Source organism: Leopardus geoffroyi, chromosome E2, assembly GCF_018350155.1.
Source record: "Leopardus geoffroyi isolate Oge1 chromosome E2, O.geoffroyi_Oge1_pat1.0, whole genome shotgun sequence".
Lineage (NCBI taxonomy): Eukaryota > Metazoa > Chordata > Mammalia > Carnivora > Felidae > Leopardus > Leopardus geoffroyi.
In genome coordinates this window covers 28,340,936-28,365,188 of record NC_059335.1, presented here as the reverse complement: position 1 = coordinate 28,365,188, position 24,253 = coordinate 28,340,936, and the positions used below count along the sequence as shown (strand labels likewise).

At 60.1% G+C, this 24,253-nt stretch overlaps 1 protein-coding gene across 10 annotated transcripts in view; it reads right to left on the bottom strand.

Annotated features, from left to right (window-relative positions):
- The window catches only part of ADCY7 (adenylate cyclase 7), a 57,849-nt gene that overhangs the window by 2,626 nt on the left and 30,970 nt on the right, over positions 1-24,253 (bottom strand). For 5 of the 10 annotated variants that reach the window (XM_045442707.1, XM_045442706.1, XM_045442704.1 and 2 more), the window contains exons 2-25: positions 22,615-23,051; positions 20,668-20,871; positions 19,598-19,759; positions 18,712-18,861; positions 18,242-18,390; positions 17,320-17,431; positions 14,284-14,411; positions 13,955-14,113; positions 13,606-13,738; positions 9,936-10,127; positions 9,767-9,801; positions 9,181-9,264; positions 8,882-8,954; positions 7,437-7,534; positions 6,651-6,735; positions 6,144-6,269; positions 5,168-5,269; positions 4,352-4,545; positions 3,428-3,521; positions 2,868-3,023; positions 2,164-2,310; positions 1,109-1,213; positions 747-861; positions 8-132 (exon numbers count right to left, since the gene is read on the bottom strand). In XM_045442707.1, coding sequence (XP_045298663.1) covers positions 8-132; positions 747-861; positions 1,109-1,213; positions 2,164-2,310; positions 2,868-3,023; positions 3,428-3,521; positions 4,352-4,545; positions 5,168-5,269; positions 6,144-6,269; positions 6,651-6,735; positions 7,437-7,534; positions 8,882-8,954; positions 9,181-9,264; positions 9,767-9,801; positions 9,936-10,127; positions 13,606-13,738; positions 13,955-14,113; positions 14,284-14,411; positions 17,320-17,431; positions 18,242-18,390; positions 18,712-18,861; positions 19,598-19,759; positions 20,668-20,871; positions 22,615-22,785 — 3,099 coding nt within the window. In that variant the 5' untranslated portion in view covers positions 22,786-23,051. Of the gene's footprint in view, positions 1-7; positions 133-746; positions 862-1,108; positions 1,214-1,252; positions 2,014-2,163; positions 2,311-2,867; positions 3,024-3,427; positions 3,522-4,351; positions 4,546-5,167; positions 5,270-6,143; positions 6,270-6,650; positions 6,736-7,436; positions 7,535-8,881; positions 8,955-9,180; positions 9,265-9,766; positions 9,802-9,935; positions 10,128-13,605; positions 13,739-13,954; positions 14,114-14,283; positions 14,412-17,319; positions 17,432-18,241; positions 18,391-18,711; positions 18,862-19,592; positions 19,760-20,667; positions 20,872-22,614; positions 23,052-24,253 lie in introns of those variants that run through there. The other 5 variants (XM_045442710.1, XM_045442708.1, XM_045442709.1 and 2 more) reach the window with 3 other exon arrangements.

Here is a 24,253-nt window from a genome sequence, read left to right as displayed (position 1 = left end):
GGTGTACCTGGATCTTGCCAAGTTCTCCAGTGCTCTCCATTCGGCTGGCGACGTTGACCGTGTTTCCCCAGATATCATACTGAGGCTTTCGTGCCCCGATCACTCCAGCGATCACAGGCCCGTGGTTTATGCCTGAAGATGACATTTGCGGTTGGCAGGTCGGGGAGGCAAAGCCTCAGGCTCTGCCCCTACGGGAGGCCACAGAGTCCAGCGGCAGCCCCAGGAAGCACCGACCAGCAGCTGAAATGCAGGTTGGAGGGGGCTTCCCGAGCCTGTGACAGGACCTCTCACTCGGGACGTGGGAGAGGCGCTCCCTGGGCGTCCCTCTTCCCAGCTGCTCGCTCCCGACGTCAGGCTGAGGTCATTACTTTTCCAGTATCCGCTCCTCTCCCAGCAAAGAATAAACGGGCTTTGAGCCCCAACCCCGTTAGCTAACACGGAGCAGTCAGGCTCGTAACTGCTTTGTTCTCAGTATATTTTAAGGATTCCAGCCCGATTTCTGGTTCTCCGTTTTCTGTAGTGATACGTTCTGATGTAAACTTTCAAAGGTAACTTTATTAACAGTATGCAAAGGAAGAGTAGTTACCCAGTTGCTGGGGTTGTGTGACCAAGAGGGATTTCTCAGACCTTTCCTACCATCCAGTCAGGTGCACCAACAGACTCGAGCATGGGCTTGCCGGGCTCTGGGACCCACCGCAGCCTCCCACCCCGGCGTGGCCCGGCCCGCCCTACCCTCGGGCCCTCACCGACTCGCAGGCGGAAGGAGTTGAAGGAGTGCCGGTTGATGCCGTCCAGCTTGCTCATCAGGGCGATGCTGAACTCCACCATGATGCCGATGTGCGCGTGCTGCCGCTCCAGGTCCTGTGGGACAGGGTGCTGCACGGGGGGCCGTGGGATCCCGTGCCCCGTCTTCCCTCCTCCACGGGGTGTTAGCCACCTGCACTCCCCACCAGATGCCTCCCCCGGGCTGAGTCGTGAGGTCCTCTGCCCCTCCCTCATAGGACGGGGCAGGAAGGGGTGTCCCCTCGAAGTCAGGTGATAGGTCTGGGAACTGTTGAGTCCCCCGAACGTGGGGCTGGGACCCGCGGCCACCAGCTCAGCTCGGTACCTGGTTCTCAGACCCTGAGGGGACGCTGAGCCCCACGGCTGCCATGTACGTGCTGCCAATGGTCTTGATCTTCTCCACACTGCTGAACTTGGGCTTTAGGAGCAGCTGCGGGATGAAGGGACACAGAGCCGTATGGCCCAGCTGCAGCCCTGGCCCACCCCAGGGTCTGAGAAGGGGTGGGGGCCCTCTCGCCACTGCTGCTAAGTTCTCACGCTCGGCCTCCCCATGTGGGCAGACAGCCGGTCCACGCAGGGACACGGCCTCTGGCTTGTCAGCCCTGCTCCTCCTGACTCGGGCTTCCCAGGGTTCGTCCGTCTGCTCCTTGGCCCCTCCTGGGGCACCTGGACTCTCCTTTTTAAGGACCAAGCACAAAGCATGGCCCAACAGTATCTACCCAGGAATGTCGACTGCTTGCAGCTGAGAATCAAGTCCAAACCGACTGACTTCCTCTGAACCAGCTGACAGTGTAGACTTGCTGGAAATCAAACTACAGGAGCCCCTCCCCTTACCCACTCCAGGACCCCCAGGGGATGCCTAACACCTCAGACTCCCGAAGCCTGAACGGTGAGTGCTCCCGCCTGCACGTACGTCCCTACGATGTTCAGCGTACAAGTCAGGCACAGGGAAAGGTCAACAACAGAACAGAACAACGTCCTGTAATAGAAGCTACGTGAATGGTCTCGCTCAGAAAGTCTTTACTGTATTCATTCATCCTCCTCCTCGTGAGGACACGAAGCGAGGTGAATGGCCTGGCCGTTGTGACATGGCGTCAGGCTACAGCTGACCTTCTGACCACACGTCAGGCAGAGGGTCCGCTCCTTCCGGAACACGGCTGACCCGGGGAACTGAAACCGCAGATAAGGGACTGCCAAGTTCTTCAAGGACCTAAATCTAATCTTCGCAGGCTGCCCGTCCCAGAGAAGATAACAACACTTACTGAAGAAGCGAGGAGAGGCAGATGTGCACCTTCGGCCCTGCGTGTCGCTCCCTACACGCGGCTTGCCGCGCCCCGACTCCCCCCGCCTCCCCCCAGCGGCTCAGCCTGGAGTCCCTACCTCGTCGAAGTCGGAGATGATCTCGTTCAGCAGACGCAGGCACTCCAGCCCCTCCTTGTTGACGTCGCACTCCGTGTAGAAGACTTTGAAGTCCGGCACCGACGCAAACATGACACACACGCAGTCGTAGGACTGATGGTACCAGTCCTGGGTGGGGGCGGGGAAGGAAGCAGGCCACCTTAGGCCCCCCGGCCCTGGAAGGGACCGGGAGCAGACAGGGACATGGCTCCTCGGCCGCCCCACCAAACTCGGGAGGGGGTGCCAGGCAGGTGCCGCTCCGCCCGGCTTCCACAGAGACCCATCTGGGGGCTGTTACAGAAATAAGGCCGTGAGTCCGCTGCTTGGGGCAGGCCAGGCCCTGGTTGGCTTTGGCCCTTCGGTACCCTGGGTCTCCTGGCTAAGGCTGAGAGCCCCTGGGGTGGGAGGAGGTCCCAGATCACAGGAGACCTGGCTTCCGCACCCATTGGGCCTGCTTCCTTATCTGTGAAACGGCGACCCAGAACTGGCGGAACGCACGCTTTCATCCACACGGATTGTCCAGATGACAAATGCCTGGACGTACATCCGGTCCTCACAGCCACCCTGACCCGTGGGCCCCCTCGTACAGGGGCGAGGTCCAGGGCCCCGGGATGTGAGGTCCCAGGGGCTGCATCCGGACCCTCAGACGCCCTGCCCTAGTGACCCAGGCCCCGCTCGCACCGCACCTCATTTAACTTGTCACCAATGAAGTGTGCGGCCACGTGGGCTGGCAAGACATTCTCCAGAAGGAGGCGGTTCACGTTCTCCATGGTTTCAAACTCCTCGTGTTCCTTTTTGAACTTCTTCTTCCACAAGCAATCCAAGCGGCAGTAATAGTCAATCTGCAGACGATGGGGGAGCATCAGTGTCCTGGCCGCGGTGAGGGGGGGCAGAACGACACAGGCCGAGAAGCAGCAGGGCGCGCCCATCACCCTGGGGCTGCGGAGCCGTCCCATCCGCCCTTCCACCCTCTATCCCCAGCAAATGGCTCCCACTCAACAGCCACCTCCCAGTGGCCTTAGAGTCCCAGTCAGCCGTGACTCAGTTCTCAAGTGACCCACGTGACCAGATGTCACTGGTGTCCTGATGGGAGGCGATAACAGGGAGGTGAGGACGCAGGGACCCCTCCCCGAGGGACCAGAGCTTCCCTGCAGGGCTGTCTGCCCCAAATCTGTGGAAGTTCCCGCCCCATCCCAGTTCTCTCTCTGAGCTGAGCAAGGGACGCTGGGGGCTCTCCAGGCGGTACCTGTCTGGAGAGCATGATGAGGGTGACGTAAAACAAAACCAGGTAGAAATTGATCATTGCCTTCGGGTCCTTCCACAGACAGAACGGGGAGCTGCTGGACACGAAGGGAAAAAGCAGGAGTCATCTCCAGCCTCCTGCCCAGTCCTCAGATGCAGGGGGCGGCGGGGGGCAGGCCAGAGCCAGCCTGCGGGAAGGCGTGAACGGGACAGAGATCTCTGCCGTCCGAGCTCATGTCCTCATGGCGGAGACGCTAAAGGCAGCATCAACTTGTACAGAAGAGGGTTTGACGGGGAGGTGGGAGAGGCCTCACCGCGGCGACACCACAGCTCACACCCGGATGCCCAAGGATAGCCACGGCAAAGTCTGCAGGAAAAGCACTGCAGGCAGGTGAGTCCTCAAAGTGAGTCAGGGACTTCCAGGTTGGCAGATGGGGTTTGCAGGTGCAGCAGACCCACAGGAGCAGGTTTTGTTCTGGGTCCCGAAACTCCAGCCTTCTAAGTTCAAGGGGAGCCAGGCCCCTCTCCTCAACCCACCGGGACCGAGAGCCCCCAAAAGCACCCACACGCCAGCCCTTCGAGTGTCAGACAACAGTGCTTTCCAGAACTCTCTGGACCTCCAGGACACGGATGAAGGAGGGGGCCTGGACTAGAGCTGAGGCCTCCCCCCGACCCACCCCCCGAGCGGCATAGAGACCGGATGACCCAGGAGGCCTCTGTGCGACCAGGGGCGTCCCCCAGAGAACCTGCAAATGAGTCCCTCTCCAGCTCTGAGCGTAGCGGCCCGAGACCGTCGCTTGCCTGTCACATGGCAAGCGTGCCACCTGCAGGTCCACCCAACGCAACCGTCCCGCAGCTCGAAACGACGGCGGAACCAAAGAGAGGTGCTGCCGTGGAGCGCGGTCGGGATGGGCGCCGCGGGCCCCACCTGAGGGTGCTGTTGGTCTTGGTGAGGTTGGCCAGGCTGTGGCTGCAGCAGTCCCACTGCCAGCACGGGGAGATGTTGAAGAGCACCAGGTAGGCCACCAGGGCCACCGTCAGCAGCACCACCTTCAGCTCCAGGCTCATCCGCAGGAAGACGGAGCAGGCGACAAAGGCCAGGATGCAGCTGCAGGTGTAATACTGGGGAGGCAGGGGGACGTCGGTCACCGCGAGGCACCCCCCGGACCGGGGGTCACCAGAGAGGGCCGCCTCTAGCCGCGGCACACTGACCCGGAGCCCCGGCCCCACTTGGGCGACCCGTGAGGGGCTGGCCTGTCTGCAGCGCTGCCCTCTTGCCTTGACGACCCTTCTTAACAAAGCAGACAACAGAGTCTAAAACTTCACGGTGTATTTGCTTCTACTTGCGGCAAACGGGCTCCTCTAAAGGAAAGAAGGCGGTGGCATGTGGACGTGACCAAGGTGGTACGCACACACCCAAGCGGCCTCCCTGCCTCCGGCTCGGCCAGGAGCCTGCCCTTCCCGAAGTGCATCTCTGCCCACGTTCCTCTCCTCAAAATCATGCTGTGGCTCCCCACTGCCCCCAGAAGAGAGACACTCATGGTCCCCCCGATCTAGATCAAAGCCACCCCTGGCCCCATCTCCCAACTGGCCCCGCTCCACCCCCCTGTCCCATAACCTTCTTGCCCTTCAGAGACCAGCTCCCAATTCACCACCACTCGGGATGAGTGCCTTCAACGTCCCGAGCTGTGCGGGAGCGGTCCAGGTGGGGACACACGGTGCCCAGAAGTCCGGCCGCACTCACCGGGAGGAGCTTGCACGGGGCCAGCTCCCTGCTGCTCACATCCCCATCCGCCAAGCTCTGGTTGCCTGCAGGCTGCCTCAGGGCCGGGAAAGGCATCAGCGGCTACAGAGGAGACAGGTCACCATGAGGGGTGGTCCGGGGACCTGGGACTCCAGGACCTGCCAGGACCAAGCAGGGCTGGGGGTGGGGAGGGGCCGGAGGGCTGAGCCCGAGGCCTCCGCGACATCTGCCAGGCCCAGCTCTGAGTGTGGCCAGAGTCACTGCCCCGATTCCCCAGCACAGTCCTCAGCTCCACAGTGGGGACGGGTCTGGGGGAGAGAAGGGTGTAGAATGAAGCCATACGCACACTGTCCCCAGAGCATCAGAGGCTGGTGGTGGGAGGTGTGGGGGGTGGGGGGAGAAGCTGGGATCAACATGGACAATGAGCCCCCTGCTCCCCGGGTGACACAGTGTGGTGGTCACAGAGTCTCCAGGACACGGAGACACCCTAGCTCTAGATGTCAGAGCTGGGAGGACCAGCAGGGACAGGTGCTGTCTGCAGCACTGAGCACGCGAGCAAGGCCTGAGAAGCAGGGGCTCCAGTGTCCCTCGGGCCTGTGCCTGGGCAACCACTCCTTAGTGAGGAAATGGAGTCTCAGAGAGAGAAAGACAGGGCCTCCTCAGGGGACCACAAAGAAAGGCGAGAATGCCAAAACGCTGGTGATTCAAGACATCGCGGCCTCGTGGGGCTAGCCACGGAAGCTCTATGGGGTCCCCAAGTCTTCGTCTGCAAACTGGGCCTGCCTCGGGAACCTCCCAGAGCCTGCCCACTGCGCTCTGCAGGGGCTACACCAGATGCAGCTCTCAGGCAACAGGATGATGGGATTCGAGAATCTGAAGCTTCCCAGGGTCAAACACTGGCCCCCTCCACCCGGGAAGCGTGCACAGGCTTGAGGGGTCCTTGCCAGGGCCCACCTCCCCCACCCCCAGAACCCACCAGGTTGACGATGGCGATGCTGAGCAGACTGCCAATGGTCAGGATGGCCAGGGACAGCCGCAGCAGGGGCTGGGTCTCCACCCTCTCGGAGATGGCCTGCAGTGTCCCTCGGGCGGGGCAGCACCTCTGTGGAGGCACGGGGTCAGGTGGCCGGCGCCAGCACCCAGACAAGGAGCCCACGGTGCAGCGGCCCGGCGGATGCATAAGCTCCCAAGAGCTCCGCTAGTGACCGTCAGCAGGTGCGCTGTGCCCGTGCCCAGCCCAGAGCTCAGCACTCACGGGGTGTACAGAAGGGGCGTTCCCACCCTTCGGGCCGGGGACGGCCACAGCCACTTGGGGGCCACCAGCAGCCTGGGAGGGCAGATTACTGGGAGAAGCACCCGGCAAACTGTCATCCAGGCAGGAGGGGCGAAGTTGAGCACGGAGGGCTCCGGGGAAGGGTGGAGGCAGCGGGAGGGCGGGTGGGGCAGGGCCCGGCCAGGTGTCCGCTCGGGCTTTCCCACTCACCAGGAACTCGTGGGCAAAGCACAGGCCTAGCACCAGCCCCAGCACACAGGCCACCAGCCCGAAGGACACACCCAGGGCCGCCATCCTGGAGAGGAGAAGACCTTAGTCCTGGAGGACCGTCTGCCCAGGGCCAAGCCACAGGCAGGCCCCCCCACCCCCCAGCACCCCAATTCTCCAGCTCCCGGCCACTTCCTGCCCCTCCCAGACTACTGCCTACACGCAGCAAAGGGGATCTTTGAGAACTGTGGTCCAGCTGCCTACTCCCGGCACGCAGGGCCCGTGGTTACACAGACTTTAGACTCCTGTCCGGCACCAAAGTGCCATATGAAAGTGCTTCCTATTTGGTATTTATTAGGCACATACTGAACCCCTTTGGCCAGACCACCCTTCCCGAAACCACCAAGTAGCTGACCTTACTCCTTCCCTGTGACCTCACCCCCAACCCTTCCCCCCACCCAGCAGGGCCTTTGAAGCAGAAGCACGAATCTCCGCGGCTCCTGATACCCTGGCCGTGCGCCCGGAGAGGGCCGTAAGCCCACAGGGGACTGGGGAGGGGAGGCGTGTGTGGGAGGGGGAGGCCTGCAGCCGGACAGTCAGTGACAACAAAAATCAGCTCTAGTGACCCCAGGTGTGCGGCCACAACCCCAGTCCAGTTTCTCCCGTCTCAAAAACCAGCCCCCTCCTGCCGGTCAAGAGCGCCGGCAGGTCCTCTGGTGAGCCCTGCAAGGTCACCGCCCCTCCTGGCCCGACCCCAGTGGGCTGGACGGTCCCGCCACGCCAACTGACCTGGGCAAGAGCAGGACGTGAACGAGCAGGATGCAGACGAAGACGAGGCTGGCGCAGGCGAAATAGTGGCGGACCCGGGGGATGGGCGCCAGGCGGTACTGGGGGCAGTGGGGACTATCAGGGGTGGCAGAGGCCCCGCCCACAGGGCCACTTGCTCTGACCCCCTCATCGCCCACCCCGGCTTGAGTTAATCACCTTAAAAACACCCTCCTTGAGCTCCAGGTGGCGATGGGACATCATCACGACCAAATAACCCTCATGAGCTCCACTGGGCATGGCTCCTTGATGTTTAGAGCCGTCCCTGCCCCTCCCCTACCCCGCCCGGGGTCTCTGACTTGATTTCCCAGGTCCCTGAAGAGCCCATGGCCCCAAGCCTGTGGATGGGAACCAAGTCTGAGCTCTGGGCTGGTGGTGGGTCTGTCCCCAGCCCAAACCAAGGAGTAAGGCCGGGGCTGAGCCCCTAGCTAGTGTTGTCTGCCCCCTACACCGGGCACAATCTCACAGTCTCCAGCCACAGGACTCCTACCGCAGATGAGCAGACTGAGGCTGGGACGCTTGGATAGCTCAGTCGACTCGTGATGTTGGCTCAGGTCGTGACCTCGTGGTCGTGAGATCGAGCCACACATCAGTGGGAGCAAGCCCCGCACTTAGCGCAGAGCCTACTCAGGATTCTCTCTCCCTCTCTCCGCCCCCCCCCCCGACTCGTGCTCTCTTTCTCAAAATAAATAAATAAAACTTGAAAAAACAAACCAACCAACCCTGAGGCTCAGAGAGTCCAGCAGCCCACCCGGGTCACACAGCTAGTGGAAGGCTTGCCAGACAGGTTTCCGGATGACCACACCTCCCCCAGACCCCAAGCTCCTACGGAGCCGCCAGCTCAGGGAGCCCCAGCTAGAGAAAGACCCCCCCAGTCCTGGATGCTGAGAGGGGAGAGAGGTCCCAGCACCGGCCACACAGATCAAGGGTCTATGAAGTAGGCAGCAAGCAGCCATCTGTCCCACCACGTGAGGTTTCAGTGGCATAACGTGTGTACCTGGGACACTGCCAGAACCCAGTAGGTGCTCAAGAAATAAGTAAACACTTGGTACAAAAAGCATGTCGTCGTGCAGCCAGAGGGAGAAGCCCTTTTTCCTAACTATAAGGCTGATATTGTCAGACTAAGGTGTGCACTGGCCCTTATGGGCAAAGCTCCTAGCATCTGAATGGAGCCTCTCCCAGACCCAAGAGGGAGAATCACTGATGGGGGCGGGGGGGGGCATATCAGGGGTGAGCCAGCAGGAAGAGAGTCCAAACAGAGCCAGACTGGGCCCCACCCCCACCCCCACGGCCAGCCGGGGTGACTCCCCACCACCCTCACTGAACAGACGTGGGAATGTTGGCTGTCCCACAGCCACCACCCCCAGGCCTTGGAGCCCACGTTCCTGGGGCTGCTCAGGGGCCCTCACCTCTCGCTCAAAGCCCTTCTCCAGGAAGATGGACCCAAAGGTGTAGAAGTCATCAGACTTGGAGCAGCAGGGCCTGGGGGGTGGCAGACACAGGCCGTGAGACCTGGCCCGGGGGACTAGGGGGCCCCACCCTTGGGAGGAGATGGGGGAGGAGACGGGGCCCACCCGCAGGAGGCGAAGGAGCCACCGTGGACCCAACTGGATCTGGGCCTCCAGACACCAGGGCGCAGGGTGGGCCTGGCCAAATGGGGAACCCCCATCCGAGGGGGACAGGACAAGGAGAGGCCTCAGAGTCTCACCTCGTGGAGCTAAGCCCCTCGATGGCCGAGAGGATCTCCTCATCGTAGGAGTCGTCCTCAGACCTGCCCTTGGGGGATGCACTCCTGGATAGGAAACCCGGAAACCCACAACTGCATCACCCCAGGACCACAACTTGCCCAAAGGCAGGAGTATAGACAAGAGGGCTCACCCAGATGGGTCCCCAGATGCCTGCCAGAGGCCCCAGGGACACAGGAAGGTCCCACTGAGGCCCAGAGAGGGCAAGTAGAGACCCCACACCAAGCAGCATCACCCAGCTGGCCAGCAGCTCAATAAGAAGCAAAGGACAGACCTGGGCCCCCAGGCTAAGGCCTCTTCGGCTAAGCACACACTGGTCCCTCACACCAACCCCACTGACCTGACCGCGGGGTGGGTACACAACTCTATTATTATAAAGTTCTGATTCCTAGAAACACTTTGAGCCAAGCCATGGCAAACTCCATGGTCAGGGTTGCCCTCCTGGACAGAGGATGGTCAAGGCAGCCTGCCTGGAGGAGGTGACGGGGGCAGGATTTGGCCAGGAAAAGAGGCCACAGGTTAACAGAGAGGAGGGCACAGTGCATGTACCTGTCAGGGGCCCGGTGGCGCCGCAGGGGAATGGCCTGGAAGAGAAGGGAGAGAGGAAGTTATTCTGCAAAGCAGGAGCCGTAAGTCTGTCCCAAGACCGGGTCTATCATCTCCCGCACTCTCGGATCCTCGGGGCAGGTGCAGAGCAGTCTGGGAGGGAGGGTCCTACCTTGGGCCTCCGTCCGTTGGGGATAGGGGTCTCGTTGCTGCTCACGCTCTCGCGGTGGTTGAGGTGTGCAAAGGGCCGTGCGGCCCCCCAGGACTCGAGGTAGCGGGTCATGCGCACGGACGCCCTCATCTTCAGGGCCACATCCCCCTTGGGCTTGGGGAGGTGCTGGCTGGGCGGGGGCGGCTGCTGGCTCTGCGGGCAGACACAGACACAGCCTGTCTAGTCCCCTACCCTCAGCCCAGGAAGGGGCCACTGTCCGGATCCTGCCCACCCCCCCCACCCCCCCACCCCCCCCCACCCCCCGCTGCCCGACACTGAATGCTGCCCAGAGCGCTGGCCAGGCTGGTGGAAAGAGAAAATGGCAGAAACACTACGGGTCTGCAATCTCCTTGGGGACTGGCTGCGGCCCAGGACCCTCTTCGGCTGGGCTGCAGGGCAGGTCCCGGCTCCAGCCCTGTCCTTCCCAGGCGGGCAGGACACTGGGGGGTCACACACAACTGTGCACAGCCCCTCAGATCCTTCCCTGTGTCCCCAGGGAAAGATCGTGTTAAAGTCCTAAGCCCTAAGGCCCCACTGGGCCCATGAAGCTCTGTGGAGCCACTGTCCTCAGGGCCTGAAAGCCCCCTGGCCACTCCCCGCAGAGACACCCTGGGGAGACAGTGCCCAGGAAAGCCACTGGCTGCCTACCCTGCCCACCCACATGTGGCCGGCACATGTCCTTCCTGAAGGAACAGCTGCAGGAAGAGGACTGTGGGCCAGGAACCTGAGAGACAGAGCGCCGGCCAACAAGGGGCCAGCCCCACCCCTTGGGGCAGCGTTCCAGGGCATTCCCCTCATGTGGCCCCCACGCCACAGCAGAGACCGTTACTTGCCATGTGCCTGCCGTGGCCGTGGCAGGCCTGGGGTGTCTTAGCCAGGCCCTGCCTCTCCACGGCCCCCTTCCCCCACAAGGAACAACAGCTGGGGACCCCTCCCTGCTGGGGAGGGTGGGCAGGACTAGAGAAGAGAGAGAGCGCCAAGGCCACCAAAGACAAATTTGGGTCATCTGCAAGTCCCCTACCCTGTGAAGGTTCCTGCCTTCCAAGAGTCCCTGTCTCCTTGGGTCCCTGCAAACACCCACATGGACCAGCACCTACAGCCACAAACACTCGCTAAGCCACAGGCGGCAGCTTGCCTGGAAACTTCTAGCCTCCTTTTGGGATAGAAACATTTTTAAACCCTGAGAAATGTCCGTCTGCCCCACCGGAAGGAACAGCTGGAGTCCAGCCTCTGTGAAGAGTTTCGGGGTCCAGAGAATGTGCTGTGCCCTGCAGACAGCGGCCTGCCCTGGGGTCAGGGGAGGCCACATTCTCTGTCTCCCCTCCACTGGTGGGTAACTCTACCCACACAGCACCCGGCTGCTCAAATTCAGGGTCGCTAGCACTTTCCAGACACCTGGGCTCCCCAAGAAATAAATGTCTATAAAGATCCATCAGCTCAGGGGCGCCTGGGTGGCTCAATGGCTTAAGCGTCCGACTTCGGCTCAGGTCATGATCGTGCAGTTCACGTGTTCGAGCCCCACGTTGGGCTCTGTGCTGACCGCTTGCTCAGAGCCTGGAGCCTGCTTCCGATTCGGTGTCTCCCTCTCTCTCTGCCCCTCCCCCGCTCACATCTGTCTCTCTCAAAAATAAACATTAAAAAACTTTTGTTTAAATAAAAAAATAAAGATCCATCAGCTCAGTAAAAATGCACCTATTCAGAAGCAGGAACGGGGAGGTCACTTGTGACCTTCAGCAGCCCACAGGTGACCCCACCTGCCACCTCTGGACACTTGTCCCCCAGGGGTCCTCACACCTAAGAAACGGTGTCAGAGCCCACAGAGGCCCAAGATGGGAAAGGGCCTCCATGAGTCCACAACAGGAGATGATCCTGAGCTTGCGTGTGGTGGCCTTTGTGCACACACAAGGACACGTCTCCAAAATATGTCATCAGGTGAAGAAAGCAACAGGGTGGGGCACGCTACCCTGGGCTTGGCAAGGGCAGATGACCGTCTCTCAGTCTATTTACATGTGCACAGACCTGTCTGTGCAAGGAACTCAAGAATCTCGACCACGCCGGTCCCCTTTAGTGGGGACATGCCAGCTGCACACAGGATGTGAGGGCGACTGTCCACAACACCCCCTTCGTGCCCTCTGAATTTTCAACTCTGTGAATGAATGACATTCAACCAAGATGGGGGAAGGCAGGGCTGCTGGGGAAAATGTCGGACGCCCCGTGAGATCCTGCCCAAAACACGCTCATGCTAAAAACTTCTTCGCTGTTTATGTGAAACTCAAGCTCACCTAGGAGCCCCATGGTTGCCTGGCTGAGGCGGCGGCCCGGTGGGGCCGTGCCCACCGCTGGCCTGCAGGACCAGGGCTCTGCTTCATCAGCTCACAGGCTCTCTGAGCACTTGCTCCACTGTCAGGAAGCACTCAAGGTGCAGGGACTGCAGCCTGGAGAAGAGGGGCCCCCCTGCCCCAAGGTGGCCCACGGGCAGCTCACGCAGACAGTAAATAAGCAGAGACGACAAACAAATGGGAGCATCTGAGCCCTCAGAGCGAAGAGGGCTGTGGGCAGAGACAGCAGCAGTGGCAAGGGTCCTGGGGTACAAAGAGCCTGGCAGTGGAGGGACAGGGGCTGAAGGGCTCTCCGGAGGGAGGGACAGGGTGGGTGGAAAAGAGGGTGGGGCCCAGAGCTGTGGGGTACAGGGTGAGGGGCCACACCGTATTCCATGACAGCCCCAGGTACCCGGAAAGAGTTTCCCCAGAAGCTCACTCAGCACCCATGGCCCACATTAGGGGAGGGGACGCTGCTGAGCAGTTCCCATCCCTGAGGAGCAGGATGGCGCCCCTGGGGCCTGGGGAGGGTCACAGGCCGGCCCTCTGCTCCCCCACAGACTGTCGGGCCAGCTCTGAGGACGGCCAAGGCTAGAGAGAGAGGGAGCTGGAAAGAGCCTGTCGGGGTTGACATTCTTGAGCAAGTCCCAAGGATGATTCACCGAGGCCGCCAGACGAGCGGGCCTCCCGTGGCAGGAAAGAAGGCCTGAGTGGGCGCAGGGCAAGGCCAGGGCCTACCGGCCTTACGGCAGCCCAGCAGCTACCCCTGCCACGGGGTCCTGGGGAAAGTGGGGTCCCCCACCCCCCAGAAAGTGACGGCACCAGCCAGTTAGGCGGCCACTGGGGGGCAGAACCCTAGGCTCCTGCCTAGTCCCACTTTCCTGACTCAGCTAAAGCACATTTTAAAAATGTGTCTTTTCAAAATCGAGGAAATTAGTGACAACCTCCCAGAAAACAAAGTAACAGCGACTATCATTTCTGGGACGTTTATGAGGTGCCCCTTTATGGTGAGGGCCTCACTCAGACTAGCTCCTCCTCCTCCTGAGGTAGGCACTGCTGTTATTCCAATGGCACAGACGAGAACACTGAGGCCCAGAGGCACTGGAGCCTAGAATGTACTCCGTGACGGGGAGCTCACTCCTACCCTGGGCAGGCTGCTACCCCACGTCTCCACAGCCTGGAAGAGAAAAGCACTCTCCCCTCCATGGGGATCTTCCCCCAGGGTGTGGACTCTGCTTCCCCGCACAGCCCCGGCTCCCAGGGTCTCCTGAGCGAGGCCCTCCCGCCCGGCTGCTTCTTCTGAGCCCTCGTACCCGGGGGTCGATGACCAGGTAGGTGTGGATGTTCATCTCCTTCAGGTGGGGGTCCCGCTGCTGCCCGTGCCCGTCCTCCACCTCATACGCCTTGTCCAGGTGGTTCAGCGTGGCCTCTGTGATGTGCACCCGGCTGGGGGAGACACGAGTCAGAGCAGCAGGGCCCAGAGGAGGCTGGCGTCCGCCGGGAGGGGCAGGGGGGGGTACCATGGGCGGGGCCGAGTAGGCCAGAGCCTGGACTGGCTCCCCCAACGCGAGGTCACTGCTCCCATCTCTGACCCCACCCAAAGCCCCCAACCCAGAGTTGGCCCACGGCCTCTGACCCCGCCACCGTCCCACTGCGCCTCACCCAGGGACTCCAGCCGCCTCCATCCTGTTGGCCAGAGACACGTCGTGAGACCACACGTCATACTGCCACTTGCGCAGCCCAATGACACCACACAGCACGTTCCCCGAGTGGATGCCCACACGCATGCTGATGTCCACACCTGTGGCCTCTCGCACCTGCCTGGGCAGAGCAGTCCAGTCACCCCATCCCAGCCAGGGCTGCTGAGGGACCCAGGCGAGCCACTTTCACCCCGAGCCTCGGTTTCCTCAACTGCAAAGTGGTTCCAGTGCACTCCCTACCGCGCGTTGGGAAGCAGGACCCAGTGCCCCGGTTCCGCCCATGGTACCTACTTAATGGCCTCACACATGTCCAGCCCCATCTTCACACAGTTCCGGGCATGGGTGGGCAGGGATACGGGCAGGCCCGACACACAGTAATAGCAGTCGCCCAGGATCTTGATCCGCATACACTCATTGGCCTGCAGGGCAAGGCAAGCAGGGGCCTGGTCAGCAGATGGCTAAGAGCTGGGGTCCACACGTGCCAGGCGCCTCCCCATACTCTCCAGAGTGAGCCAGACTCCTTCGTGGCCAGACGCTTCCTCTGGGGTACCAGCCGCCAGTAGCTGCTTCTGGGCCTGACAAAAGGACTGGGGATACGGAGGACTCTCCAGAGGGAACCCCTAAGCAAGAATCAGGGGCCAGAGCGGGTATTACCAGGGATGGCCACCTGAGTGCCTCTGGGAGAGGCACTGTCTTTGCTTCATCCGGTCATGCAATGCTGAAATGTCCGTGAGCTCCCTGCCCCACCCCAGGCACTGGAACACACAGGGAGCAAAACAGACAAAACTCCTCACAACGTGGGGCTCACACTAGCGGCAGTTAGACACTAAACTAGACATCCAGCGGTGAAAAGTGCTAAGGAGAAAATGGAGGGCTAAAGGCTGGCTAACCTCCTGGAACACAGGTGTCCTCGGCCTCCAGATCTGGTGCCCGTCCGCTCCCATGCCCAGCCTCAGTGACCAGGTAGGGCACCATCCCTCCCATTCAGTCCCTGTACCAGCCACGCCTTTATGAGCAGTCCCTTTACTAAACCTTCTTCCAATGACCTCATTTGAGTGAGTGCCAGTTGTTTCCTGCTGGGCCCTGGCTGCCAAGGGATGGGAAGACAGTGGCTTTTCTAGAAAGCAGCAGGAACCTTGGAGAGGGCCTGGAGGCCCAGCCTGGAGACTCAGGCTCAGGGCTCCAGCCACCCTCATCTCCGCCCCAGACAAGCACAGCGCTGCCCTCTGGAGCTGGGCCGTCCGTCAGGGACTTAGGGGAGCCCACATCCCCCAAGCTGATGCCCCACCCTGACACTTAGAAACCAGGGAAGTTGGGGGCGCCTGGGTGGCTCGGTTGAGCGTCGACTTCAGCTCAGGTCATGATTCACGGTTCGTCAGCCTGCGTCCGGCTCTGTGCCGTCAGCTCAGAGCCTGGAGCCTGCCTTGGATTCTGTGTCTGCCTCTCTCTCTGCCCTTCCCCCGCTCGCACTCTGTCTCTCTCTCTCTCTCAAAAATAAATAAAACATTAAAAAAAATTAGACAATAAAAAAGAAACCAGCGAAGTTGTGTATGTTGGGGGGGTGGGGTCCTGAGTCCAGATGTGGTGCAGGTGCCTCTGGGAGGGTCGGCCCTGGCTCTCAGAAAGAGGGTACGGATCTGGAATCTGCTGATAGGACAGAAGTCTGGGACCAGCCCTGCCCAGGAACTAGACACTCCAGCTGGAAGGCGTCCCTCTCCCCATCTGTACAAAGGACCTGCCTCCTGCACCTGCCACAGAAGGAAGGTGGCATCCAAGAGGACAACAGCAGGTCCCCAGGCTTTGTGGCAAGGAAAGAGCCACCTGTGACTGGAAACCCAGGCCCTCGGCCCACATACGGCCCATCTACTGGGAACTCCCACCTGCTGGTTTAAGAGATGTCATGAAGGAAGGAGGCTCCTGAAGGAAGGCTCCAGACTAGAAAGGCTCTCTGAGTCACTCGGTCCACAATACCCCGAGGGACAGTGCTCCAGGGCACCCCTGGCCAGTAGTGCCCTCCGGTAGTTTAGCCACCCCCCGTGGTGGTCATTCTCTAAGACAGAGGCCACTCCTGGGGGGCCAGTCCCTCCTAGAACAGAGCAGCTCTGACCATGAAAAAGTCCTCCTGCTGCGGGGCCGAACTCACCTCCCATCAGGGTCCACACCACTGGTTCTCCACACACGGAGTCACCCGGGAGGCTCTTAAAATCTCTCCCAAGTGTGGGCACGGGTGCTAGCATTTTATTTAAGCTTTCAACCTGATTCAGGTGTACAGCCAGCATAGACAGCCTCGGCCTTCAGTGTTAACACTTGGGTCTCTCCTTAGTGGCCACCACTAAGCCTGTCTTCACCGGAAGCTGGCCCAGCTGCTCCCCAGGCACCCCAGCTCCCTGCGCCCCTCTTCAAAGCACATAGCATATAGGCTGGGAGCAATCTGAGGGCAGGCCCAAGGCCCCCACTTGAGCTCAAGGCTGCCACTCGGCAGGTCTCAGGACCATTCGGTAAATTAACGAGTAACAGTACACACACACACACACACACACACACACACACACACATACGATCCCCAGACCCACGAATGTCTGTTCCCTGCCCCCTCCCCCAGTCCCAGTGCTGCTCGTGAAGACCAACAGTGATAGCCCAGCCCAGCCCTGCTTAGTCTCCAGACCTCTCCCTGCTCAGCTGTACCTGGGAGACCCTCCTCACCCAATGCCCATCCCCACTCTGGCATCTGCCACATTCCCCAGGGTCCCCGGATCAAGTTCTCCTCATCTCAGCCCTAGGTCCTTGCATATCTGACCCTGGGGCTTCGTCTCCCTCATCTTCTGTCCACTCACACTGAGCCACGTTCTCTTCAAGGGCCCCCAGAGGCTTCCTTTTATTCCAACCTTTTGCACATGCTGTTCCCTCTGCCCAGAACCATTGCTTTTCCTCTTCAGGGTCTCTTTTTAGGTTCCTCAAACTCTAACGTGCACACGGTTCACCAGGGATCTTGTCAGAAGGCACCCTGTGTGTGAGGCCCAGCATTTTGCAAAGGCCTCCCAAGCTCCCTGGGGAGGCCTGCTTCTGATGCCCTCATGCGGTGAGATAGAGCCATCTCCTCCTCCAGGCAGCCCTCCTGAGCCCCTGTGCATCCCCCAACATGTACTGGCAGTCTCCCCCCTGACCTCACACTCTGGGGACAGGATTCTGGCTGCCACCACAGAGCCCTCGGAAGTGTTTGCTGACTGAATGCTACGATTCAGGCCTCTGCACACCCGTGTCGGCACAGCACTGGGCACATGCCACCCGTGGGGACAAGGGGGGCAGCACAAAGGCCCGCAGGCTCACCTTGGCGATCTGGTCGAACTTGCCAAAGAGCTCGTTCAGCATCACCACCAACTCTTTGGGGGAGCAGTCGCTGGCCAGCCGCGTGAAGCCCACGATGTCCGCATAGAGGATGCTAGGGGCAGGGGTGCAGCCGAAGGGTCAGAGCCAGGTCCCTGGAAGCCCCTGAGCACCTGCCAGCCCTGAGCCCAATCACCCCGGCCACTCCTCAGCCTCCGTAGGGACAGGAGAGAAGCTTGGGGCCATAAAGAGGAATTAACGTTCCAGAGGCTTAGTATTAAGGCAAAACGCAGCAAGCCCCAGAGTCACAGGGCCATCGAGAACTGTCATCCCCAGGCCCCCATCACTGCAGACCACAGGATGGTGCTCTCACAGGCGCCTCGGAATGCCCTCCTCCCTCCCCACCTTTGCACAGACTTCAGAACCAAGCCTGCTGGTGAGACGAGACTCCGTGCTCCCTCAAGCCAAGCTCCATACCCGACACTCGACAAACACACACTACCCTTGTAGGGCTCCCATTCCACAGATGAGCAAACTGAGGCTCTGGTTAAGGGCTGCTTCGAAGCCAGAGCTTCAGTTTGCACCAGATCTCCCAGCTCTTAGTCCATGAGTTCCAGACCAGCTCACAGACAACCTCACTGAGGTTGGTGCATTCAAATAAGATTCTGAAGCCGCTGTGAATCTGCCAAAGATGGCTGTCAGGACCAGGGGACTTCGCCTCTTTTTAGGGGGGCCTGTGCCCCCTTGCGGATCACCTGAAAGGACCCCTCTCTTCCTAAAGGCCCCACTTATGTGCAGAGCTTTACAATTTTAGGGGGCTACTGGATCTCTCCCGACACCAATCTGGTCTGATCCGACCCCCTGGGGAGACAAATGGGGAGACTGAGCTCAGATTCACCTCCCCCAAACCCCCTGTGGGACCCACCTGACGTTCTGGTGCCGCTTGACGTACAGGCTGTGGAAGTTGTTGTCGGGCATGTAGCGGCGGTCCCCGCGCTCCTTGAGCCGCTCGATGATGGCCAGCTTCATGCCCATGGAGATGTGGGCGGGCAGCACCGACAGCAGCAGGTTCTCCTGAGCACCGGTGGAGGACAGGCAGGGGGGCTTGAGGCCCCAGCCTAGGTGACTGGCCTCTGTTTTCTCTACGTTCCTTCCTGCTTTGCCTGGCGCACCCTCCATCTCCGCTGGCCTGTGTCCTGCCACCAGCCTCCCATGTCCCCAGCAACCCCCAGGGGCGAAGCTTGCATGGTTGTCCAGTCATGCGGCCCATGCTCACACTGTTCAGTGAGTGTCTGACATCCACCGAGAAAGGACACAGGGCGTGGGGCCTGGGAGACAGCCAGGCAGGGCCGGGGAGGACCGGGCTGTGGCTCTAGGGGGAGGCGGGGTCCACACCTGCTGACGCTTCTTGACGCGCAGTTTACGACGGATCTGGATGCACTTGACGGTGTAGGTGAAGAGGTCTCGGGAGGCATCCTGCATCTGGTGCTTGTGGAAGGCGCCCGTGAGATTCCCACACAGGAAGATGACAGCGTTGGCCAGCAGCTGAGGGCGGGCGGAGGGCAGGCTCAGCATATGGCTTGGCCTGTGCCCTCAGCCTACCAGCCCCCTCGGCAGGCTGGTGATGGCACCCCAATGCCATTCTCTGACTTTCGACCCACTCGCATTGGCACCCTTCCCAGACAGGCAGGGAAACTGAGGCCCAGACAGGTGCTGGTCCTCTAGAGTCACTGTGACGATTAGACCAGGTCTCAGGCTGGGGACCCCGAAACAGGGAAGCAGAAAGGCATCATCTCAGCTCGGCCCAGAGGACAGTCACAGAAGGCATGGCATCCCGATAGGTGCCCAGAGCTCCGGCTTCTGTCTCCCAGAGCTGACACCAGGCCTGGTCAGAGGAAAATACCTCTCCTGGCCACCACTAACTGTGAATGTTTCACTCAGTGCAAAGACACAAGACAGGGTGCCCAGGGATATGCTCCCAGCCCTATCAGCACGGGACTCTGCAGGTGACGCTGAGCTACACAGCAGGACTGGAGAAGAAGGGCCAGATCGTCAGGGGCACCACAGGCCAGCAAAAAAAGGCCACAGGGCATGGCTCTGCCCAGGGGGCCGGCTTCCCCAGCCGACTGAGGGAAAGCCTAGCCTGGAGGCCATCTGTCTGCAAAACAGGGTGCTGAGGCCTCAGGACCCACTCGCCCACACAGGTCTCTGCCGCCCTCAGGACCAAACCACAGCCCCTGCCTCCACCTGCCCCCCTCCTGGGCCCCTGTGCACACCTCACCTGCAGCCCTGCATGGACACTGGGCGTCGTGAAGGCCTCCATCAGAGTCCCGATCACAAGGAGGTGGGAGATGCTGGAGACTGCCCCTGCCACGACGGCCCCCTGCATGCTGAAGGGCAGCAGCGTGTACACCACGAACACAATGAAGAGGAAGAAGGGCACCTGGGGGCAGGGAATCGTGAGGCTCAGGGACTGGCCCCGCCGCCCCCGCCGCAGGACACAGCCCCAGACCGAGCTGACATCAGGGCCCCTGCAGTCTCTATTCTTCTGGGGATGGCCCCCAAAACCCGAATCCTGAGGCCTCTGCCCCCAGGGCGGCCCCTTCCCCTCCCAGTGGTGAGGGACAATGACAGACTTGCAATAGAATGAGAAAAAGCCGAATTCTGCTTCTGGGTCAGACCCAGACAACAGTATCCATCACTTCCTATGAGCTGATTTATGATCTGGGGCCGAGGCCAGGCCTCCCCAGGAGTCAGACTCAGGCCCTCGTGGTCGAGGGAATTCCCGCCTGGCACCCACTGCCGGGGCTCTCCCTCCACAGGAATGGTGATTGGCAAAAGGCTGGGGCAGGGTCGGCTCACTGGCCGCCCCCCGCAGATCAGCCCAACCTGGGGATGGCCCACCTGGGAATGAAATGGCACAGGGGAAAACAGAACAGAGGGCAATTGGGACCCGGCCATCCCGCTGGAGCCCCGGGACTGGTGCCCCCAGCCTTTCCTGGCACACGGGCCCATTTGTGCCTTTCTGCCTCTCTGAGCTGGAGTTGTGTCATTTCCAACCAAATGAGGGTCTGCCTGCAATGCTCCAGCCGGACATTCACAGGGACACTCTTCCCAGTTCAGCCATCTCTCCAGCTCAGAGAGCTGACAGGGGCCCAAGATCAGCCCGGGGCCCACCCTATGTCACAGACCCATGGCCCGTGGCAGGAGGAAGGCCCAAGGCCAGCACACTGAATGCAGGCTCTGTCTCCAGAAGGGACCTGACACCCAGGGAGGGCACGAGTTTCTGGGTGCACAGCTGGGTGGTTGCATCCAGCCCCTGGGGACACCAGGCTCCCCCCACCCGGTTACCTGTGCCCCCATGTGGGTTGTCTTTATCCATGAGTCGAACACCAGCACATAGCCCAGCATCATAAGGCAGACCCAGATGAGCAGCGCCGAGGCCCTGAGCCACCGCCGGACGAGGCACTCAACATAAACCAGCACGTAGAGAACCACAAACACAGCAAGTGTGAAGAAGGTCGTCCCCAGGACAGTCTGGTGTCCAGAGGGGTCCTGGGCAGGGCAAACATACACAGAAATGCCTCAGCTTTCCCCAGTGAGGCACTGCCTCCTCCAGAAAGCCTGCCAGGCTAGCCTCTCCAGCCTGCCCCGAGCAATGTCACCTGTGTTCTCCACACGAGTGACATCTATGCTCCGTCTAAACACCAAGCTCTTCCTTACCTTCGGGCTTTGTGCTGTCTTGGCTAAGGTTGCCTTCACCACCATCCTTCACCAGTCGCTTCCTGTGCAGCCCTGAGATCCTGCACAGCCCAGCCCTGTGATGCTACCACTCCCCAACCCCTCCCTGTCAGGCCTCCTTTGCTTCCAGGGTGCTCTGTGAGGACCTACGGGGGACAGATAGCACCAGAGTGCAGGAGCAAAGCCGTGGAAAGCCTCCTGGAGGAGGCCACTGCTCCTGTCTGTTACAGAATGAATGGAGGTTAGGAGCAAAGGCTGACCAAAGGCGTCCCAGACAGGGGAAGAGCTGGAGCAAAGAGACAGAAGTGTGACACTGGGAGGTGGTTGACAGGAAAGGAGAGTCACAGCTGGGACAGCACCTGGTTTCCCCCAGGAGCCCCTAAGCTCCACGGGCACAGAGGCTGATCTGGGGGCCAGCATACAGTAGGTACTCAGTAACCATTTGCTGAATGCCGAAACCAATGTCCTGCGGTTTCCAGCCACAGATACAGGCAGCACCGACAGTGCACCCACTGAGTGCTGGCTGCTGTACCCATATCACCCTGATAACACCCTGTAGTCTCTGAAGTTTTCTTCTAGAACTCTGCTGCTGCATACAGTGGCTACTAGCCACGTGTGGCTATTCAAGATTAATTTTACACCAGGGGCGCCTGGGTGGCTCAGTCAATTAAGCGTCTAACTTCAGCTCTGGTCATGATCTCAAGGTTTGTGGGTTTGAGCCCTGTGTCTGGCTCCATGCTGACAGTGTGGAGCCTGCTTGGGATGCTTTCTCTCTCCTTCTCTGTTCCTCCCTGGCTCATGCTTTCCCTCTCAAAATAGATGAATAAACTTTAAAAAAAAAAAAAAAAAAAAAAAAAAAAAAAAAAAAAACTCAGTTCCTCAGGAATACCTGGGTGGCTCAGTTAGTTAAGCATCCAACTCTTAGTTTTGGCTCAGGTCATGATCTTTCGGTTCATGGGATCGAGCCCTGCTTCAGGCTCTGCAGTGCTTGGGATTCTCTCCCTCCCTCTCTGCCCCTAGTGTGCTGATGCTCTCAGAAGGAAGGAAGGAAGGAAGGAAGGAAGGAAGGAAGGAAGGAAGGAAGGAAGGAGCGAGGGAGGGAAGGAAGGAGGAAGGGAGAAATTAATTTACTTTTTTAAAGCTTCTGTTCCTCAGCCACACTAGCCACATCTCAAGAGCAGTGGTGGGGCAAGGCCTAGGTCAGAGATGACAGCAGGGGCGTCTGCCTCAAGACCGGGGTTGAGAAGGACTCTGAGGCCAGAGAAGGAGTGCTGGGAAGAGGGAGTCATGACACGCGAGCTGTCCCAGACCTAGGTCTTCCATAGAAGTTTACTTTGGAGAAAAGGAGTGTCGTTTACTTGGCCAAATGAATGTAAGCTCGCAAAGCACCCCAGACTTCAAAATTAAATTAAAATTAAAAGCCAAACTATGCTCCCGAGCACGTCACAGATGCAGAGCTTCAGGCTGAGAGGAGTCCACGACCTGCCGGGAGGCCTCGCAAGCCCAGAGCGGCAGAGCCGGGCCCCGAACCCGCCGCGGGCCGGCCGCCTCACTCACCCCGCAGACGAAGGCGATGACGATGAGGGCGACGCAGGCAGTGACAGCCACCAACAGGAGCGTGAGCAGCAGCGGCCCGTGCTGGCTGGTGAGACGGTACTTCTCGTAGAGCACGTCCTGGTTCGGGCCCTCCTCGCCCTCGTTAAGGAAGTAGCGCCCCTTGGCCGGCATCTTCCCCCCGAGGCCCACCCGCCCGGCAGTGCCCTCAGGAGAGCCCACGGCCTGGGGAGCATCTGTCTGCAGACACCCTCCCTGGTGGGCCTAGGCCTCCGGCCTCTCGGAGCCTGGCAGGCGGGGCTGGGCAGGGGCCCCCTCAGCAGGCAGCCGCGTGGGCCACACGGGGCCCGCACCGCTCCGCGGCCAGGCCGGCTCACAGCACCACTGGCCTCTTCCTCTGCATCCGGGCCAGGCTGACCAGACACATGGGGTCCTCAGCTCTGCGGAGACACAAAGCAGACCCGGGTCTGAGTCATCAACCTAAACCCACACCTAACTCCTAGGTCCCGTTTCAGGCTCTGCGCACAGGGCTGGTTCCCTGTGTTTTCCAGGACTGCAGCAGCCACTAGCCACACATGACTATTTAGAGTTAACTGGGTTAAAAATGAAATTAAGGGGCACCTGGGTGGCTCAGTAGCGTAAGCTGGTTTCAGCTCAGGTCATGATCTCACAGTTCGTGAGGTCGAGCCCAGCGTCAGGCTCTGTGCTGACAGTGCGGAGCCTGCCTGGGATTCTCTCTCTCCCTCTCTCTGTGCCACTCCCTCCTGCTCTTTCTCTCTCTCTCAATTTCTTTAAAATGAAATTCAACGTTCAGTCCAGCCGTCACACCAGTCACATTTCAAGTGCTCAAAAGCCATACATGGCTAGTGGCTATTATATCCGGCAGCACAGATAAACAGCATTTCTATCATCTAGAAACTTCTACTGGACAGCACTGCCCTAACAGTTTGACTGTTTGACTTGCACAGGGAGGTGGAGGTCTCTGATCCATCCCAGCAAATTCTGTGTATGGCATGAGGCAGGGATCAGCCTTCATCCCTTTCTTCTACATGGGCATCTGATGACCCCAGCAGCTTCTGGAGAAGCCACCTTTGTGATAAGTCAGGTGACCGTGCATGTGGGGTCTGTTTGCAGGTCCTTGCCCAAAGACCACACCCACCCAACTACAGGGGCTTTGTAGTGAGTTCTGTGTCTCAGACCCCCACGCCCGCTACACCCAGACCCTCCCCCTTGCGTTCATGTTACATTAAGCTTCTACGAAAGACTGCCTTTTTTAAATACATTTTTTAAGTTTCCACTGACAAGAAGTTGAGAAGTTTGCAAGCTCCACTTCGTAGAAAAGGAGCCCAAACCTCAGAGAGGGAGCACAGTGGACCCTTTATGGCAAAATTGGGAGCAGATGCCAGGCTGGCAATGCTCAGCCCAGATGGACTCCCTCTTTCCCAGCACCATTCATTCATTTGCTTATTCATTTATTCCAAAAAGGCAGTTAATTGTGCCTGTGGCCCCCTAGGCCCACTACATACCTCCCGTGTGCCAGGCAATCTCTCTCTCCCCTTGGAACTCCCAGTCCCCAAAGAGAGAAAGTTACCCAAAAAGGTGCCATCCCTACATGCAGGGGCTGAGGCCTGCGGGCAGCTGC